Genomic DNA, 21,031 nt, shown 5'->3' with positions numbered 1-21,031 from the left:
GCTGCATGCCTCCTGCCCTCCCTCCCGAGCAAAAGCTCCACCCAATTTCCTTTGGAGCTGATTAATAGGCGCAGCACGCTCTCCCCTATTCGCTCACGAGGAGGCGGCGCCACTTTATTTGCATATTCATGAACTTATTTATTATTCATGAGCTTTCCCGGGCCCCCCCAATATTTTTTATAAGTCCGCGTCCCTGCTTCCAATATATGTCAAAAGGACCCCTGACAGTTAAGTCCAGTTGCAGAGGACTCTGAGGTTGCGGTGCTCATCTTGCTTTACAGACCGAGGGAGCCGGCGTTTGTCCACAAACACTTTTTCCGGGTCATGTGGCCAGAATGACTAAACCGTTTCTTGTGCAATGGAACACCAAAACCAGAGCAGTGCACAGAAATGCTGCTTACCTTCCCGCCTGAGTGGTACCTATTTATCTACTTATACTTATTGGCGTGCTTTCGAAGTGCTAGGTTGGCAGGAGCTGGGACTGAGCAACGGGAGCTCACCCTGTTGCGGGGATTCGAACTGCCGATCTTCCAATCGGCAAGCCCAAGAGGTTCAGTGGTTTAGACCACAGCGCCACCCACTTCCCCCAACATATGTAAAAACATAATAAAACATTAAATATTTTATAAATCCCTTGCCTATACACTGCACGATTGCCTTCAGACGGTTCGAGGGTTGGATAATTCCATACCCTCCAACATTTCTTCAATGAAAATAGGGACGTCCTAAAGAAAAGACATTCCAGGATCAAATCAGAAAACGGGACGGCTTCTCTAAATCAGGAACATCCCTGGAAAATAGGGACACGTGGAGGATCTGCAGTATTCCATTGATTGTACGGTAAGTTGTTTGTTTGCAGGGGATTGGACTAGGATGACTCTTTGGGTCCCGTGCAACCCTACAATTCTATGACTAATACATGATTGTAACAAGTCTTCATACACAACCCTGGACAACCAAGTGGCTTGCAATAATTAATGTATGGAATTTTCTGCCACAAGATGTGGTAGTTGTTAGCTTCATGTTTTTCCCCCCTTAATATTTCAGGGTTGCTTTTCCAGGACGTTGTTGTTGTTTACTCATTTAGTCATGTCCAACTCTTTGTGACCCCATGGACCAGAGCACGCCAGGCACCCCTATCCTCCACCGCCTCCTGCAGCTTGGTCAAACTCATGTTAGTAGCTTCGAGAACACTATCCAACCATCTAGTCCTCTGCCGTCCCCTTCTCCTTGTGCCCTCCATCTTTCCCAATATCAGGGTCTTTTTCAGGGAGTCTTCTCTTCTCATGAGGGGGCCAAAGTATTGCAGCCTCAGCTTCAGGATCTGCTTTTCCAGGTAGTGCCCATTTAAAGTGGCTTACAACAATGCACACAAGTAAGAGATAAAACCACCTAGTCTTCTCAAAGATAAAAAAGACCAACGAAACAAAAAGGAAATAGCCACAGTCCACCCAACTTCATTATGCAGGCAGGATAGCATAGGTGAAGCCAACTTCGGTCCAAAACATTTAGAGCTTTAAACATTAAAAACAGCACTTTAAATTGAGCCTATAAATGCACTGAAGCTTTTCTCCCAACAGGACTCTGGATCAGCTCAAGTTTTCAAACCACCTTCAAGCACATCTGCAGTGTGTATAGCAGTAGTCTAGTCGAATCTTTTCAAACAGTGCTGCAATTCGCATACCAGCCGAAAGCTGGAAAAACGCACTCCTGGCTACCAAAGCCACTTGGTATTTCCCAGCCAGCTATGAGTTCAGGAGGCCCTCCAAACGGCACACGTGGTCTTTCAAGGCGAGTGCCGCCCCATCTAGGACAAGCTGCAAGCCTCCTTCTACAGCTGGGCATCTTGGAACCTACAGGACCTCTGGTTTTCTCAGATTTAATCTGTTTGCCCTCATGCCAGAACTGTCTCAAAGGCGCCAGTTTAGGATTTCAACAGCTCTTCTCTGACTCACATTATCCCTGAAATAAAATCTGTCCGAAAGCTCTGTCCCGTAACTCTATTTATTATTATGCACATTACGACTGAAGCTACTCAGCGCTATAGGAAATGCATATAATTTACTTATGGCCAGGATTCTATATACTGTGTGTGTATATATATATGTGTGTGTGTGTGTGGGAGGGAGGGAGAGAGAGGGATAAAATGAATATATTCCCGCATAATGAATACACACACACACACATATATATAAATATATGTGTGTACATTTGAATATGTGTGTATATATGTGTATAATGAATATATATATTCATTATGCATTACTTAATTAGCCGCAATTGGGCTCATGGGTCGGCGGGCTTTGGGCGACTTACTTGAGTGTCCGGATCAGCGTTTCCTGCACATGCCAAGCTGACAAGACGTCAATAGGATTTAAGAAATCTGCATCCCATTCGAAGCAAGCCCTTTCACCGCGCATGCGCGCTAACGCTCCCCCCCCCTCTCTCTCGCCTTATGCCCTGCGGGCGAGGCGGAGCTAGGCTTCCTCCTTTGCCCAACTTTTTTTTTTAAACCTTCCGAAATCTCGCGCTCGGCCATCGGCTCGCCGTGCCTTGCCCTTCCTCCTCGCCGCCGTTCCTTCCGCCTAGAACCCCTCTCTCTTCCAATCCGTGGAGTCGGCGCTCGATTTCCCGCCGCTGAGGCTCGAGCTGGGGAGCAGAATCAAGATGGCGGACAAGACGCCAGGCGGTTCGCAGAAGGCCAGTGCGAAGGTGAGGCCGCTCTTGGGGCCGAGTCGGCGGCTCCGCCTGGTCCGAGGGGGGCAGGCGGGCAAGTGCCGACGGGTGGACGCGGAGGGTTGGCGCGGGGAGCCGGCCTGGAGACGCGCGCGCCGCCGCTGCGGGACGTGGTGCGCAGGCGGGCGAGGAAGCGAGCTCGGTTGGCTTCGCGGCCTAGTCTCTCTCCCGCCTCCCAGCTCAGCCGGTGGCGGTGCGAGGGCGACGGAGAGGGGGGAATTATAGCGGGGAGGAAGCGGGGCGGCCGCGTCGCCTCCGTTTCCTTATACATTTTTTAAAAAAAATTCTCCCTTCTCTCCGGGAAAGAGCTGCTCCAGTTTTTTCGTTCTCCCGCTCCTCCGATGCACCGTCTCTTCGGGGTTTCTTCGGAAAAGGCTGCAAAAACGTGGGGTTATATGGGTCACGATTCCATTCTGCATTGATTATTATTGGGAGTTTATCTCGGTGTGGACTTTTAACCTCCCCTCCCCATTTTTAAGCCCTCGTGTGCTTGGAGAGGGAGGTCTGGTGTCTGTGATCTAGGCTTGTGAGCATCCCCTCCGCCTCCGAGCCGCATAAACATTCAGTTTATGCATCCTGGCGATCATTTTACTTAGGTAATATTGGCATATATTTGCGACGCGGGGCTATTTAAGATAGCTAACAGTGTAGCAGTTTACAGTATTTTGAATGTACTGTCCTGCATTGTCACGAAGGAGATGCAATGCTTAAAAATGACAGAAATGATTAAACTGTAGATCATTGCTAACAAGGCTGCACGATTCTCATGACTGGCTTTTCATTGAATTTACACACCACAAAGTACGTTATGATGTACAAGGCCTTTTGTTACATGGGGAAAAAATAGGGATATAGACTTGAGTGAAATGGCCCTTCCTTATTTGACACGTTAAAGCTGTTCTAGAGCAGTTTATTCCTCCTTACATGAGATATTTCAGAATTTTGTTGACTGATTTTGTTCCCCAAAAGTTTCTTGTTTTTAGGTATAGATTGAAAATACTTCCCTCGATTTTGTGCTGCCACCTTAACTGGGTTTCTGAAATTAAATGATGTTTATTATAAGGGAGGGTACAGAGGTTAACTTATGCATCTTTTAACTTGGGACCAATTAATCATTTTATTTGTGTACTGCCTTTACAAAGTTAAAACCATGCTCAAGGCAGTCCGCAACATATATATTAAAAAATCACATAATTACAAACATAACAAAACTAAAAGTAGTCATAAACAACAAATTAACGTATTTTTCGCCCTATAGGGCGCACTGGCCCATAGGACGCAACACATTTTTTTGGGGGGGGGGGAAATGAATAAAAGCCCGAGCTACCCCAGCCCCCAGAACAGACTGCTATCCGCAAGCCTTGCGAGCCCGGCGGCAACTCCCCCCGGGCTCGCAAGGCTTGCGGACACCTGCGTGAAGCACGGGGCATCCTCCGGAGGGCGCCCCATGCTCTGCGCTGCAGGCTGCCGCCCGCAAGCCGGTGCGCACCGACGCCTCTCGCTCTCCAGGCTTCAGCGAAAGCCTGCATTCGCCCCATAGGATGCACACACATTTCCCCTTCATTTTTGGAGGGGAAAAAGTGCGTCCTATAGGGCGAGAAATACGGTAAACATCAAAAGTACACAACCACATTGAATAATGTGTCTTCAGCTAGTTGTTTCCTTAGTCTTTTTATACATGTTTGACATATATTCTTATTCAAATATTCATGTAGGTATTTTTGTTTTGCTTGTATTTTTGAGGATTATGTATGCATTATTGGGGATCAAGAACCATCTAAATAGTGGTAGCCAGTAGACACCTCTAGATGTTGAACTCCCATCAGCCTCAGCCAGCTTGGCCAGTAGTCGGGATGACAGAAATTGTAGTCCAACAATGTATTAACTTGAGGGGACCACATTGGCTATCCTTGTTCTAAATCAAGTAATAAAATAATCAGCAGCACTGGGAAAATGTGGTGTTGCAGCTCTACTTTTTTAAAAAAAAACTTATAAAGCACCTACTGGTATATTTTTTCCAGATGCTGTACAAATATTTAAGAAACAAATTGTCCATACCTACTCTCTTACAGTTTAACAGACATGATACAAAAAAAGAAAGAAAGAAAAGGAACAGAAAGCAAAGCAAATTCAGGCACTAGTTTTTTAATGTTTAATGAGCAAGTGGAATGGCCTTCTGAGAGGAGTGTTGCCAGCTCTGCTCAAAGCTCTTATTACATTTGCAGGTTAAAAGTAGGATGCGGGTAGTCAATGCTGTGTCCTTCAGGTGCTGCTGGGCTACAATTCTAATCAACCCTGACTGTTGGTCATAATGACTGGGGCAGAGGGAAACTACTTCCAACATCTGAAGGGCACCAGGTTGGCTACCCCCATGCTACAATTTGGTAGTGGCAGTGAAAATGAGAATCACCAGTGACTTCATAAAACAATCATTTATGAAGCAGGGATTATTATGTCTAAACTGACCAAATTTTGCACATCATCCACCTTCTTTCAAGTGATTTTAGTTGATGTACTTTCTATGGGAAAGCAAGTTTTCCTAAAATATTGGGGCAATTCGAAGAAATATAGATCAGCGGTGATTTAAGCAGACTGCACAGTGCGGAATTGAGTAAAGTAAAGCTTATTCACCCCAATTCAATAACTGTGAAGCTGAAACCCAAGTTTTTTTGGTTAACTCTCTTTTCTCCCCACCCTGTAACCTACCCTGCCACATCATCTGGCAAACTGCCTTTGAAACTGAACAGTTTCAAAAGTACTGTGTGGTACAGAATAGGGCTCAGCTACTTCAAGAGCGGAGAGGATAATGAATTTCACTTACCTAATGCAAGCCCCTTGTGAGTGTTTGAGCAGCTTTTGGAATCTCAGCCATTGCCTGGAATACGGTCTTCAACTGGATTATTTCTGTAGAAAACACTGGCAAGCTTCCCCCCCCCCCCCCAAAAAAAGTTCTATCTATCCAATTATTACTTGTACAGTAAAGGAAATGCAATATTCTTGCCTTTATTTTAAGAGGGAAAGGCTTCCACTTGTATGCAGATGCATTGAGAGATTTGTTCTTAAGTCCCACAAACAACAAAATTTAGGCCGTAGTAAAATCAGTGAAATTTAGCCTGTTAAAATCAATGAGAAATTGTTACTGATTGCCATTTTAATTGTATGGGAACGGAACAATAGTAATAATGATGTATGGTCTCTGAAACCTGCTTCTTTTCTAGATACTAATAAAATCAATTTTCTACCAGTGCTTGGCTTTCAATAAAGTTGGATAGTTTTTTGTATTAGAAAATAAATTACCAGGTTGTGATTCAGTTTCAGTTATTACTTTATTTCCAGTGTTCACATATTTATTGAATAAGGAAGTTAGACTGAGGTTCACAAATGGTTTTCTTCATAACATGGCAGAATAGACTTGTTTAGCGAATTTGAGGCAAGGATCCAAAGAACCATAAAACTCGTTCTGTCTCAAATAGCAGGTACCTTAATAAACAGTATAGAGTTCAGTTGATCAAAACGAATAGACTAAAATTGAACCTAGGCAGGTGTTTGGATCATAACTTTATTGCTTTGTTTTGTTGCTTTTTGACCTTTGTGAATTAATTTAGTTTTTGAATACTAATTTGAGAGAAACCACATAATTTCATTGCATAATTTAATTGACTCCTTTCAAATCAGTATTCAAAAGCTAAATCAATCACGAAGGTCAAAAACAAAGAAACAAAGCAATAAAGTTACCAATTAAATTCTGCAATGAAATTATGTGGTTTCTTTTCAGGGTCTGAATAGCAGATTGGATTTTGGTCAATGAAAATAGGAAGAATATAAAATTTTACTAAAATGTTGTGTTCTTTATAGCAAGTGGATTGATTATGTATGAGGTAGATAAAGGAATTTCTGGATCAGCAGCTGGAAATGAAGATAGTCACATTGGACAACCTGGAGTAGACAACTTCAGGATTATTGCTGAAAAGCCTTACAAAATGAAGGAAAGTGTTATATCAAAGATCCTAGATGGTGACCACTTTGTGCAATTAAAAATAAGCCAGATTATCCCTGCAGTAGAGAGATGGCTGTGTTTTTCACAATTCTTTTCAGAATGGTCAAACCTGAGTTTTGAGTTGATGGTGAAGGTAGTTCAAAAGAAAATTGATTTTTTATGGTTGTAAAATGTGTTGACAACCAATTAAATGCCTCTAGAATGTAATTCTTGTATATCCTTCATTTTTAGGCCAGGGTGCCGGACACAACACGTGTAACTGGATCTCCGGAGAATCATGTAAGTCTCAAGGTAGATGAGCAAAAATCTTAACAAAACTGTTCCTGTTGTCCTCACCAATTGATATGTATGAGCTGTTGTCTCTTTAAAATTTTTTATTGTTACTTTGGTTCATTCCCTTCCCAAAGTAGGATTTTTGCCAGCTGTACTACATGTTGGATATAGTACAATAGTTCATTTTCTTTTATATCATTGTATACTGTTGGTGTGAATGAGTTTTAATGTGTTCTGTAAAATGTATTTTAAAGACCATGCTCATTGATATAGATCCTGCTTTGAGATACGGATCTTCTCAAAAGCACAAAGTGCTTTGTTGTTGTTCTTGTTTTTAATTAAATTTGTATGCCACCCTACATCCGATCTCTTAATATAAACTTAAATTCACTTAATCTTTGAACCCTTTCCCCATCCCTTCTATAGCCTATGATTTTTCTACTGAAAAATCACCATGTCTTGTTCCCTTGTCTCTTCCCTCTTCTCAAACTTCACTTGGCCTGTAAACCCCCAGCCCTTCCCTACCCAATTCTTCTGTCTGTTCTCTCTATATCTTCTGTCTAAACAAAAAAAATTCCTTCCAGTAGCACCTTAAAGACCAACTAAGTTAGTTCTTGGTATGAGCTTTCATGTGCATGCACACGAAAGCTCATACCAAGAACTAACTTAGTTGGTCTTTAAGGTGCTACTGGAAGGAATTTTGTTTTGTTTTGACTATGGCACACCAACACGGCTACCTATCTGTAACTATATCTTCTGTCTGTTCTCTCTATATCTTCCTGATCTCTGGCTTGTGCCTTTGACTAACAGGTTTCTCTACCTGTAAGAATCCTAGTCTTCAGCATCTCAATGATGCCTAGCTTGGTTGCTGATTCCCAGTGGTGCAAATTACTTTTCAGTCTTTTCATATCCACCCCATCCCAGGAAAATGCAGAGTTTTGGGGCAGTGTCACAGGCACAAGCTCTCTGTCTTCCTGGTGCAAGAGGTGTGCGTCCCCTAAGTCCAGGTTCCCCACCTATAAGATCCTTCCAACTGTAGGAGGACTTCTTACTCTGCCAAAGACCTTGGAGAAGAGAAATGTTTTTGCCTGGTGTCTAAAGATACGTAACAAAGGTGCCAAGTGAGCCTCCCTGGGGAGAGCATTCCACAAGTGGGGAGCCACCACCGCACTTTGAATTGTCAGTCAATGCAGTCAGGCCAGGATTGACATTATATGCTCAAAACTCTCTTGCCCCGTTGAGCAACCTGGCTGCTGAAGTTTCTGAACTGTCTTCAGAGGCAGCCCCACGTATAATGTGTTGCAGTAATCTAACCCACAGGCTACCAGAGCACAGATGGCAGAAGTTAGGCTATCCCTATCCAGATGTGGACTACATTTCCCGTCTCTCCCGACAGACGTCATCATACCGGGCAAACAAAACAGTTTCCGTGCCCAAACAGAACCTAAACCCTGACTGAAATGGATCTAGAAATTCATTTTCCTCCCAGAGCACTTCAGGTGTTACTGGATAAATGAATTCATCTAAAATCCCAGTCTTATGATTGAATTAATATTTTTTTCTCTTGCAGCCACTTTTAGAAAGCAAACTTAAAGCATTTAGTATTGGCAAGATGAGTGCTGCCAAGAGAACTTTAAGCAAGAAAGAACAGGAAGAATTGAAAAAGAAGGTAATACTTCAGAATTATTTTATTATTATTTAATCAGATGGATATGTTCTACTTATTGCTGCTACTCACAGATTATTGCTGATAAAACCAGAAGCTTTTATTTGGAGAATACTGACTTAGTTTAGTGTTGTTTTCCCGTTGTACTCTTAAAATTGTATCTTGTTAACATTTGCTGCCAAATCTAAATTGTGCACACGGCTGTTTCTCTAAACCAATGGACAGATTTCAGACAGAAAAGTTTAGCCCAGTAAGATGCAAGTTCTAACCAAAAGTAGGTTGGGCTACTGGATCACTCTTTGCATTTTGCATGCAAATTTCTTTTCAACACAGTTTGGCTATTGTGTGTGGTGTTTATTGTTTTTAATCCTGGTTATAATGAACCTAGGGGGTCCCTTTTTTTCTAACTCAGTCTTAAAGAAAGTTCAAGAGAAGCAAATTAACTAATTGGGGCTGAACACCCCAGTATATCTGCCATCAGGGACAGGCACAGCAGTAGGCTATACCAGTGTTTCCCAACCTTGGGTCTCCAGCTGTTTTTGGACTACAGTTCCCATCATCCCTGACCACTGGTCTTGCTAGCTAGGGATGATGGGAGTTGTAGTCCAAAAACAGCTGGAGACCCAAGGTTGGGAAACACTGGGTTATACCATGCCCTGGTTTTCTAGTCTCAGTTCTTTGTAGCCCTTACGTTTCTAATTAATCCCAAATTCTATCTTGAGATTGGAGTCTTCCCTTTGAAAAGGAAGATTGTATCCTTCATACTCATAGTTTTATTTGCAGTCGGTGATGTAGGTTTTACAGAAAGTTTTCCAGTGTCATCACCAATTTGGATCTGACTTAACATGTTTGACTTAGTAACAAGGTGTCCCTTTTTAGTTACCGTATTTTTCGCCCTATAGCACGCACTTTTCCTCCTCCAAAAATGAAGGGGAAATCTGTGTGCATCCTATGGGGCGAATGCAGGCTTTTGCTGAAGCGTGGAGAGCGAGAGGGGCCAGTGCGCACTGACCCCTCTCGCTCTCCACGCTTCAGGAAGCTATCAGCAAACCTGGGCAGAGCGCCCCACGCTTCGGGTAGACATCCGCGGCGGGGGGGATATTTTCCCCCCTTTATTCCCCCCCCCAAAAAAACTAGGTGCGTCCTATAGGGCGAAAAATACTGTATGTTTACTATTGTGTCCTGGATGAATCAAAAGTGTTTCCAGTGGCCAAAGGGAGTAGAAGCAAAAATATTTAAATAGGGCGAAAAATACTGTATGTTTACTATTGTGTCCTGGATGAATCAAAAGTGTTTCCAGTGGCCAAAGGGAGTAGAAGCAAAAATATTTAAATAGTGGAGAAAAAAGTAAGCTCATTTAATGACAGTTATTTGTATTGGAACACTTTTAAGACAAAGCATCTCAATAGTGCAGACTTCTTACATGTAAATGGAAAAAATGAAAACATTGTTAAATGACAATTCCTAACGACTGCCACTTGAAAAAAGTTAATTGCAACTTTGAAGCTATCCAATCTGGCCAGTATTATATTATCTCTATTTTGCTAAAGAATTTTCCCTTCTCTCAAAGTCTGCTCATGAATGCTGAGATACCTTGGGCATGGTATGGGATATGTTGTTGGAGGCTGCAAATGGAGGAAGGACTTAATGGAAATCCCCTTCCTTAAACTAAAGGAAGAACAGTTTAGGATCCAAGCCAGTAATGCTAACTTAAATCTATGAGTTTCCTCTTCATGTGGGGATAAAGTATAGTAGCAAGAGAATTTGCATCCTACACCTTTGTTGGTAGTTCAGGTTAGCATGGGTACAAAAATGAATATAAACAATATGAAAATCTCTCAGAATTAGTAACTTGCATAACATTTTTGTGGGTGTAGGAGGATGAGAAGGCAGCTGCAGAAATTTATGAAGAATTCCTTGCTGCCTTTGAAGGAAGTGATGGTAATAAAGTGAAGACGTTTGTCAGAGGAGGTATTGTTAATGCATCTAAAGGTAAGATATGCCACTATACTACATAGAATTATTTATCAGGAATATTTTGATTACTTAGTTTTTTTATCCTACTTAAAATGTTTGGGTTTCAGATTAAGAAATATTTCTGACATGTTCCCTTCTAATGATGAAGTACCATGAAGCACAATAGTTATGCCCCGCCCAAAAGCATGCATCTCATTTTGAGAGCCCAGTGGGGCTTTAGATTTGAGATTTTTGAACAGCAACACCCTGCTTCCCATGTAATCTGGCAAAAGAAAAAAAACACACCTTTGGAAAGGTGTTCATTTCTCAGTTTGTGATACTGCGGGTTGGGGAATTCTGTTTAAAAGGGGAGAAAGTTAAAAGGCACATTGCTAGTGTGTTCAAATAGAATCTTTCAGTAACTATTAGCCTGTCTTTCAGAAGAACACGAAACTGATGAGAAACGAGGAAAAATCTACAAACCTTCATCAAGATTTGCAGATCAAAAAACCCAGAGCCAGAGCCAGTCATCTTCTTCTAATGAGAGGCCTCCATCCCTTCTAATAATAGAAACCAAAAAGCCAGTAAGTTTAGATTTTGCAGGTTTTTTGTTTCCCTATATCTTGTTTTGAAAATACATTAATTACTGTTTTAGTTATTTATGCTTTTCAAGTGAATCTTATAAAGTGATGTAGATGAAAATTATGGAATAAAGCAGAAAAGACAAAAAACAGGAAATTCTTGTAGTGTCAAACCATGTTTTGGTGTTATTTACGAAAAGTGAAAAAGTCAATATTATTATTGTCAGGGGTTCAGGAGCAGAGGCTCTGACAATTATCATTATGTATTGCATTTATTTGTTGTTTACCACATAAAATATCTCAAAGTGACTTGCAGTTGTGAAAGCATAAACAGTGCAAAATTTAAAATAACGTCAATTCTGGTGGTATTTAAGAAACATTTCTAGAAGAATGTGCTGCTTTCTAATTATATTAGTTTCAGTATATAAATTAGTAAGAGGGAAAAGGTTGTAAAATCCTAGCTGAAGACTAGTGAGTCTTCTCCCCATTTTGTCCAAACATAAGGAAAGACATCTTGTTCGTCACCAGCCAGCACAGGATAGGGCTGTTATTAGAAGCTCAGGGATTATACCATGGCTTTCTGCAGGTCTTGGGATGGGGTTCAAGTGATTGTTGGCTCTCCTCTTCACCTGAAATACCCCTAGACATAATGCTCTTATATGGCGTTGCAGCTTCTCCGTGTTGAATTGCAGGCCATTTTAGTGTGATATTGATGAAGTGTGAATAGGTTTTGAGCTTGAATCCTGACAGGATGGAGGTTGCATAGGTGGTTTCCTGTGTCCTTGAAACTGAGCAATTCTGTAGCCTGGATGGGGTTGCATCCCCTTGAAGGAGCAGGTTTGCGGTCCAGAGGTACTTCTGGATACAGCTTTGTCACTGGGGGTCCAGGTAGCCTCAGCCCTTTTAGCCATTTATCAGCTATGACTGGTAAGACAGCTATAACTGTTCTGGACTGGAGAAGCTTATTCACAGTAGTTCATGCATTGGTTACTTCAAGACCGGAATACTGCACTGTGCTATATGTAGGGCTACCCTTGTGCTCCCATATGGAAGCTGCAGTTAGTGCAGAATGCTGTGTATGGTTGCTGACAGAAGTAAGACCCTTCCAGCATATAACACCTCTGCTCCCAGACCTCCACTGTGGCAGTGTGGTGTAGTGGTTAAGAGCGGTAGTCTCGTAATCTGGGGAACCGGGTTCGCGTCTCCGCTCCTCCACATGCAGTTGCTGGGTGACCTTGGGCCAGTCACACTTCTCTGAAGTCTCTCAGCCCCACTCACCTAACAGAGTGTTTGTTGTGGGGGAGGAAGGGAAAGGAGAATGTTAGCCCCTTCGGGTAGTGATAAAGCGGGGTATCAAATCCCTCCTCCTCCTCTTCTTCTCCACTGGTTTAATCTGGTTTTTAGCTTATTGTTCATTATAATTATTTGTTGAATGTTTTAAACAATTGCTTTTAACTGGTCATTTTTACTGATAATGTTATATTCTTTCTGTAAACTGCTTTGAGATGTTGATAAAATGGTCATTGTGTGTTCCTGAATATTATTCAACTTGTGTTATTAGCCTTTGAAGAAGGGGGAGAAAGAAAAGAAAAAGAGCAATTTGGAGCTTTTTAAAGAAGAATTAAAACAGTAAGTATTTTCCTTCATGTTGGTTCAGATAATCAGATTTTCAGAATTTGATTTCTGTTAAAACATCAATATAGGACAGATTGGTGATGAATAAATAACCTAAGTCCTGTTAGTATATTGCTTGAATTTTAGATAGTGTCTTCTAATATTAGCAAAAATATTAATGCCTGGGAATTTTTGTAGTCCTTCTGTAAGGATTTTTTTAGAATTTGGAAAATTGCACAAAATATAGAAGCAATAGAATATATATGAATTAGGGAAGATAAAACACCATACTGAGTGTTCTGAAAAATCGTGGCTCCTCTTATTTTAGCCAAGTAATAAATATGGATCTACATAATTGTTCTGTTTTCTGGTGTTTATATGTGTTTCTCTTACAAATGTAGGCTATTTTCATTTGTTTTAATAAAATAGGAACAAAATGCCAGTGGAGATGTTCTTTACTTGCTATGCCATGCATAGAATGCAGAATACATAATATAACTGGCCTAATGTTAAGTTACATTTTCATTGAGTTTTAAAATACAGTTTTGTGTTAAAAAGTAGCTTAACTACAACTGCTCAGCGCGCCCGGGCTTCAGGGTGCAGGTAGGTCTCCGCAAGCCGTGGGAGCCCGGCGGGAACTCCCGCGGGCTCCCAAGGCTTGCGGAGAGCTTCCTGAAGCCTGCATTCGCCCCATAGGACGCACACACATTTCTCCTTCATTTTTGGAGGGGAAAAGTGTGCCCTATAGGGCGAAAAATACGGTATATTGTAAACTACTACATGAAAATGAAAGTTACGTTTTGAAAGTAAAGACTACAGGGCTGGGCCCATGGGGGTTGTAGTCCAGAGCTGTGGAGGACACCTGGTTGAAGAAGGCTGCTCTACATCAATGAGACGAAAGTGTCACCTGTGTAATTTTGAATTGTGCATGCAGTTTTTATTGGGTTGGATCCAGACTCTTGAATTTAGTCCCTATTGAAATCAGAGTTATAACTAATTTCATTGATTGCGGTGGGATTTAAATAAACTTAGTCTTGATCCAGCCCATTGTAGATTTGGAGAAATGGGGAAAGTTGCTCTTGTTTGAAGTGGAATTACCTTGGGGCTAAACATGACGACTTGACACAAGGATAATTGAACAGTCATCCTGTGGGACATTTATTTTAAAGTATTTAAAAATGCTTCAGGCTGTTCTCTGTGTTGAATTTTTTAAAATAAAAAAACCCATTTAACTATAGCCATTAGGATTCCAACCAGTTACCACTTTCATAAAATATCTTCTGTAGAATTCAAGAAGAGCGTGATGAAAGACATAAAACCAAAGGTAGATTAAGTCGTTTTGAGCCGCCTCAATCGGATTCAGATGGCCAACGCCGTTCCAGTAAGTAGTTATTATAATTTTATTGTAGTTATTTAAGTCTACAAAAGCTGTGGAATTAATAGGCATATTTTGCTTCCCTTAGTGGATACGCCTTCAAGAAGAAACAGATCTTCGGGTGGTAATAAAGTTTCATAACTATTGATTTAAAATCTTTTGTTAATGTAAAACTTACACTTTAGATTACATCCTGTTTTCCTTTTCTTTTTAGTATTGGATGACTATGCTCCAGGTTCACATGATGTAGGAGATCCAAGTACGACAAATTTGTACCTGGGAAACATTAATCCCCAGGTAATGATTGCAGTAATTGATGTTTGGACCAATCCTTCCTGTGTTAACTTTATATTTATTCCCACGTCTGCAGTATACAAGTATTATTGTACCTATTTAGGATAGCACTTAGGTGTATTAAAACCATTTTTGCTGAACAATCATGAAATGTCAATTCTCATTTTACAGCTAGGTAATTGATAGAATCTCTTTGCATGAAATTATCAGTAGCTGAGTAGAGATTCGAATTTCGGCCTCTTGAGTTCCAGCTTTATCTGCTGTACTTGGCCACCATTTATTCGTTTACAGTGGTACCTTGGGTTACAGACGCTTCAGGTTACGGACTCCACTAACTCAGAAATAGTACCTTGGGTTAAGAACAGAACAGAAATCGTGTGGCAGCAGCTGGAGGTCCCATTAGCTAAAGTGGTACCTCAGGTTAAGAACAGTTTCAGGTTAAGAATGGACCTCCAGAACGAATTAAGTTCTTAACCTGAGGTATCACTGTACTTTTTGCAGAAAGCTGTTCCAAAAATGGCTTATATTCTCATGTTTAAATATAGTAGAAAGTATGGTTCAAGCTCTAACAACATGAGTGAAGATGCTTCACAAGAACTTCGTTGTGCACCCTCCTGCTTAAAAAGAGATTGATGGAACGAGATACCAACATTCTAATGCCAGGCATAAAAGCCACAGAAAAGAAAAAAATCTCTGCTTGCCCACTTGCACTTCCCATTATCTTTTTTGTTAGTCTTTCTGCTTTATGGCTAACCTTTCCCCCATTGATTCATTCTCCCCTCCACCTTCCTGCTGTGTCTGGGGAGGAGTGGCCAGTTGTTTCGCCTCACACAGCCTAGGCTTTTGGACCAACATATATTTGGCAGATTTTTCACCATTCCCATACCTTGGAATTAATTGCAGGATAAGTGGCCACATGCTATGTCAGTGAGCGAGGAAGTAAATCTGTATTGCAAGTTAAAGGTACACCAGATTAGTATGTCTTAGAACTAGTTCCAATCCATGATTTGGTGCTATGACAGTGAGCCTTCAATCTGTGTCTGCCTTATTCATGGCCTTCTCATAACACTCATACAATGCCTGGTTCCTTAGCTGCTTTCTTCTTGTGTCCAGTTGAAAGGAACTTGTTGAATCATGTTCTGGTTTCTTCCTATTTGCTATAGATGAATGAAGAGATGCTGTGTCAAGAATTTGGACGCTTTGGGCCTCTGGCAAGTGTCAAAATTATGTGGCCAAGAACTGATGAAGAAAGAGCGAGAGAGAGGAATTGTGGATTTGTTGCTTTCATGAATAGGAGAGATGCTGAACGTGCGCTAAAGAACTTAAACGGTAAAGAGAAAAAACTTCTGAAATATGACATTTGAGGAAAAATATTAGGAGAAGCAATGTACTTTTTAGTGGAAATTAATTGAGGGTAGAGGTATATTTTCTCTTTCAGTTGTGCTCCATTTCCCCCCCCCCCATTGTGGGGTGCTCTAAATTTTAGAAGAACCCTTCTGAGCCAACTCAAGCAGAACTAAGACAAAAAAGAGACATCTTTGCTTTCATTAATCATTTCCTCGTGGGGCACAAATTAATAAAAGGCAAAGACTAGGAGGTAGCATTGGAATTTCTTGCAAGATTCCAGAGTGAAAGAATCCAGGAAAGGGGGAGAAAACCTCCCCACTTTTGTACACCCTATGCAAGTATTGGGCACTTCACAAAAATAAGTTGTGTTCCTATCAAAAAGGACTTGCAATCTGAAAGCTTGCCCGAGTTGTCTTCCAGTGTAGAAGATTGTGTAGGCAGTTCGTAAAAGTTGAAGGCGCGTGAGTGAGTATTCCGCTACTTGAACTAGAAGTCCTTTATATGTAATAAAGTTTTACTACGCTTGCTGGTCTTTAGGGTCGGCAATGCTTAGTTGCTATAGACGGAGTATGTCCAGCCAGATTCTTACTCTTGTTCTTCTTAAGGATTGGAAGCATACATTTCTCCTAAATAAAACTGAGAGTGCAGGACTTAGCGGAGAGGGGAGAATTCATATTCTGGCAGCAGCAGGCAGCATTATTCTTTGATATGTGACACAATAAGTGAGCTTTTATGTGGACACCACATTGAAATACTGCTATTTCTTTCAACTTGCATATTTCTAAACCAATGCAATCTTTCATTTGGCAGGCAAGATGATCATGTCTTTTGAAATGAAACTAGGCTGGGGCAAAGCTGTTCCTATTCCTCCACATCCTATATATATTCCCCCCTCCATGATGGAGCATACTCTCCCGCCACCTCCTTCAGGCCTGCCATTTAATGCTCAGCCCAGAGAGAGGTTGAAGAACCCAAATGCTCCAATGTTGCCGCCGCCAAAAAACAAGGAGGATTTTGAGAAGGTAAAAAGTTAACCAGGGCCATACCTCATCTTTATAAATGCTAAATCTATGGTAGTCTTTAATATTGTTTTTATAGAATTGCACTGTCCAGGTCTTAGCTAAAACTGAGCTGTTCCCTGCCTTAGCTTAAGAAGCCTCATTTCAGAGGCATTGCCTTGGTATATTTATGCCACACAATTGGGCCTAGTTTTTCATTGCACTTTTAAATCTGGCCATCTTGGGGTTTTTTCCCCCTCCACGCTCCCTGGTTTTTTCCCCTCTTATGTCCCCCTTTTTGTTAGCTGCCAGATTTGCATTATCTTAAATTATTTCATTTTAAAAGGCTAAATTTTAAATCCAGGCAGATGAATGAACACTAAAACAAGCTCACAATTAGTTTTTTTTTAAATGAAGAAAATTATTTCAGACATTGATTCAGTAGCTGAAGAGGGCAGGATATTTAAAAGGATATTAGTCTTTAGAACATGGTAAGTATATCTTAAAACCAAGTGTAAGGTCACAATGATATAATAAGTTGTAAAGTTCTTTAGAGTCGGAAGGGTTGGGAACTAGAGGCCAGTGCAAATGTAACACTCTTGTTTGAATTGAGAGCTGGCTGCAAGGTTGTGTGCCCCATCACTTTCTGAAGTGTAAATTGGCCATTGTTGACCTTAACCATGGCTAACAGTTGTGCTGGCTGTGAGTAAGGCTACCCAGGGATCGCTCCCCCAAGCAGGATCTGAAATCAAAGGTCAAAGCTTGGATTCTCATCCTGGTTAAGTGAGAGTCCTGATTAGCCTTAACTGTAGTCAGTATTACTGCAGATGTAATGATTAACTGTGGTTAAAGCCAATGGTGCAGATTGGAGAAGTCAGTCTTCTGAAAGGAGGGGATGGAAAGGAGCACATAGTCTCACAGCCTGATTACTTAACCATGCTTAAGTAAATAATAAGCTATAGTTTGTGCAGGACCCAAGTAGCAAATGGAAGGGAAAGAAGATTTCTTTTTTTCTTTTTACATTGGTCTTTCATCTAGCAAGCCCCTCATATGCATGCAGTGGACTTGCCAGGGCACAGTAAGGTTTTGATTTTTCCACTTCCTTTAAAGCCTTTCCCCTATTCTGTACTAGGAAACTGTTTCCAAAACTCAAGAGGCCTTTGGAAATGGCTACTGATGCAGTAGAGGGGAATCGCTGTTAGGAAAAAGAAAAGCCCTGCTGTGTACATGGATCCTGACTGTTCCTGTAGATTGCTGCCATTGCCAGTATAGTACCTATTCAGTTCATTGATGTGCATTCTCTCAGGAATGTTCTAGGGCTTTGAAATTAGTGAATCTTCAGTGGTTCGCTGCACACAGCCATTTGCTCTTTATGTAAATCCGTAGTGTATAACTTCGCAGCAGTGATTGCCTGCAAAACCTGTGATAGATGTGTAGTATTTTCAATGCATATGTATTTTTTTGCTTGTTACTTGTTAACAATACTCACATATTCTATGTTTATTATCTGATGTGACTTCATATACAGACTCTGTCGCAAGCCATAGTCAAAGTGGTTATCCCAACAGAAAGGTACATTTTTTTCTTTATTATTACTGATCTAAATATAGCAAATATCCCCTTTTGGAATTTTACAGAAAAAGTGTCATGTTGAGGAAAGTTTTAGGCTTGACTGAGCAATGGTTATACCACCCAGGTTGGCAGTGTGAATGTTGGGATCTATATTAAAATTGAAGTTTCATTTATTTTAACTAGTATTTCAGTTCAGAATAATAATTTAAACGGATTAAATATGGGATTATTTTTGCAGGTGAATGAAGACTTCTGTATATCAGTAAAATTCTGAGTGGTATATAGATTTGCCGAATGACTGATAGCTTAATGGGGTATAGCAGTATAGTCTTTCTTATCCAGATAGCCTGAGAGTATCCCATAAACATTTACTCAGCTAACCTGTGACCCTTTAGATGTTGCTGGATTATGAACACACCATCAGCTCTAGCCACCATGGCAAGGGTAAGGAATTGTGTCAGTTGTCCAACAACATCTGCAGAGCTGCAAGTTAGGCACTCTTGTTTAAATACACAGTTAGCCAGAAAGATATAAATGCTACTTACATTATCAGAAGGTTTAATGGAGGATATAAAATGGGGATCGTTAGAAGAATTTGGTTACTAAAGTTAGGACAACCATATGTTCTTTTCTGTAATGTTTCCTTAAAGGCTGTTTTGTTGCACTTGCCCCAATTACGTTTTGTTTCCCCGAGTTAGGAGTGTCTAAACATGGAAGATAGCCACATAGCCCAGAGATTTGACACCCAAGGGTGCAACTCATGATTAGTGCAGTGTAAGTGCTAGGCATACCCTTGCTCAGCCAATCATAAAATTATTCTCAAACATTGTAACACAAACACTTGCTTTAAAAAAAAGAAAAGAAAAAGGAACACCAAAGAATTCAAATTCTCTTTGACATTGGCCTTGGTGAGCAACACCAGCTGAACTGTCTGCGGCAGCGGGGGACCAGGAAAACATCATGGGATGGATTGGGAAAGTATACAGTTTTTGACCAGACACTGGTACGATCGGCTCCAATTAATGTGGTTTTATTATAACTGAAAAGACTTTTTTGTTGGCCAACTTAATGTTTGAAATTTTTAAACTTATCATCCTTTCATGCTACACTGTTTTTTGTCATGAACATTCTCAATACTTTTGTAGCAAGGCTGTAAGTTTTTGAGAGAGCAGTGAAGACATCTTTTCCATACATAAAACACGCAGTATTAATGTAGAGGAGTTGCAGCTTCTGGAGTTGAAGAGTACTAGTGCAATGGGGGATAGTTGAGATGGACCAATAGAACGTGGTTGCAAACATTTAGATAGATTTTTGTTGGCTAGCGTTTAAATTAATCTCTTTTAGAAAAAGCAGTGCTCCAGTTTTGCTCACTGCAACATTTCAGTCTGTGCCATAGAAACTGTTCCTATGTACATCAATAACTGTATTTGAAAGTATTAATATGAAGCATTTTGAGCCTCCTACAAGAAATTCTATTGACATAATTTTAGTGAAACAGTTAATGAACATCTCCAGTATATGCTTTGATGTACTGAGACCGCAACATTTCTAGTAAATTAGTTTTATCTCTGATGCTGTTCAGCGACCAAAATGCAAGAGCATCAGCTTTGAACAGTAAAGAAGTGGTAAGATTGTAGCTCATCTTTAACAACTTTGCCATCCTGTCCTGTTGTTGCTCCTGAGTGTGATGCAAAGTTTTCAGAGATTGGATGCTTCAGTCCTCTTATTCCTTGAAAAAGGGTTTGGTTTAACTTTTTAAAAACTTAATTTGGAGCATAAGAGGCTGATATGCAGAATCAACTTTATGGTGGGGGGCATAATACTTTCAAATGTATCAAAGGAATGCAAAGAAGGGCAGGTTTGTGCTAGAGGAGAAATGGCTTATGATCAGGGCTTATTGTGAAGCCTAGGCACCTCAGTTAATAGCTTTTTATAACTTGTGTGCCACTACTGAATATGCCCAATTACTTGCAAGTAATGTGAACCCAAAGGCTCTTAAAGGTCAAAACAAAAAATGACTTCCTGGTATTGGTATTTTCAAATACAGTTTGTTCATACTCGGATATATTTTTTTCACTTGAGACTTACAGAAAACTGCAGTGAGTAAAATGATAACTAAGTTATTTGGAATGTGTGTTGAGCAGCGGTTCTTGGATGATCATAGAAAGTTTTTAGGATAAGACTTCTAGACTGCTTCTAGTAGTTAACAGCATGTTTTAATTGTAGCAAGAATAGTCCTAATATTCATGAAGGTAGGAAGAGATTTCCCTTTTTAAGTTGTCAAACAGATGTGCATTACCTGTGAGTGATTAAGATTGGACAAAGTCCTAACGTGCAATGATATGCACATTGAAGATCTATGAAAAGCATTAAGCAGAGTATGACACTTAGGAATAATTGTAGTTTTAAAATACTGAGACATGCATCTCGTTTAGTAGTCACAAACACCTTTTGAATGTGGCAGGAAGCCAATACTGCTTTGATTTAATGCAAATAGCATCTGTAGTAGGATGAAATTGGGGCTGCTGGGGGGGAAATGTACTGCTTTTATTCTAATACATATTGTGATATCTGTCTTGGTATACAACTGAGCAACCCAGGGAAGCCCTTTTCATGTGCAAA

General features: G+C 40.6%; 1 protein-coding gene across 5 annotated transcripts in view; it reads left to right on the top strand.

The window, feature by feature from the left end:
- Nucleotides 1-2,581: 2,581 nt before the first annotated feature.
- The window catches only part of U2SURP (U2 snRNP associated SURP domain containing), a 38,259-nt gene continuing 19,809 nt past the window's right edge, over nt 2,582-21,031 (top strand). The window contains exons 1-12 of one of the 5 annotated variants that reach the window (XM_081912258.1): nt 2,582-2,712; nt 6,965-7,012; nt 8,577-8,675; nt 10,550-10,664; nt 11,073-11,212; nt 12,771-12,838; nt 14,110-14,204; nt 14,287-14,319; nt 14,413-14,495; nt 15,656-15,821; nt 16,650-16,861; nt 18,366-18,409. In XM_081912258.1, the coding sequence (XP_081768384.1) occupies nt 2,668-2,712; nt 6,965-7,012; nt 8,577-8,675; nt 10,550-10,664; nt 11,073-11,212; nt 12,771-12,838; nt 14,110-14,204; nt 14,287-14,319; nt 14,413-14,495; nt 15,656-15,821; nt 16,650-16,861; nt 18,366-18,409 (1,148 nt within the window). In that variant the 5' untranslated portion in view covers nt 2,582-2,667. Of the gene's footprint in view, nt 2,713-6,964; nt 7,013-8,576; nt 8,676-10,549; nt 10,665-11,069; nt 11,213-12,770; nt 12,839-14,109; nt 14,205-14,286; nt 14,323-14,412; nt 14,496-15,655; nt 15,822-16,649; nt 16,862-18,365; nt 18,410-21,031 lie in introns of those variants that run through there. The other 4 variants (XM_081912257.1, XM_081912256.1, XM_081912255.1 and 1 more) reach the window with 4 other exon arrangements.

The sequence above is a fragment of the Podarcis melisellensis genome, assembly GCF_964234715.1.
Source record: "Podarcis melisellensis genome assembly, chromosome: 5".
NCBI lineage: Eukaryota > Metazoa > Chordata > Lepidosauria > Squamata > Lacertidae > Podarcis > Podarcis melisellensis.
The sequence above is the reverse complement of the archived record's forward strand: the minus strand, read 5'-3'. Positions and strand labels throughout refer to the sequence as shown.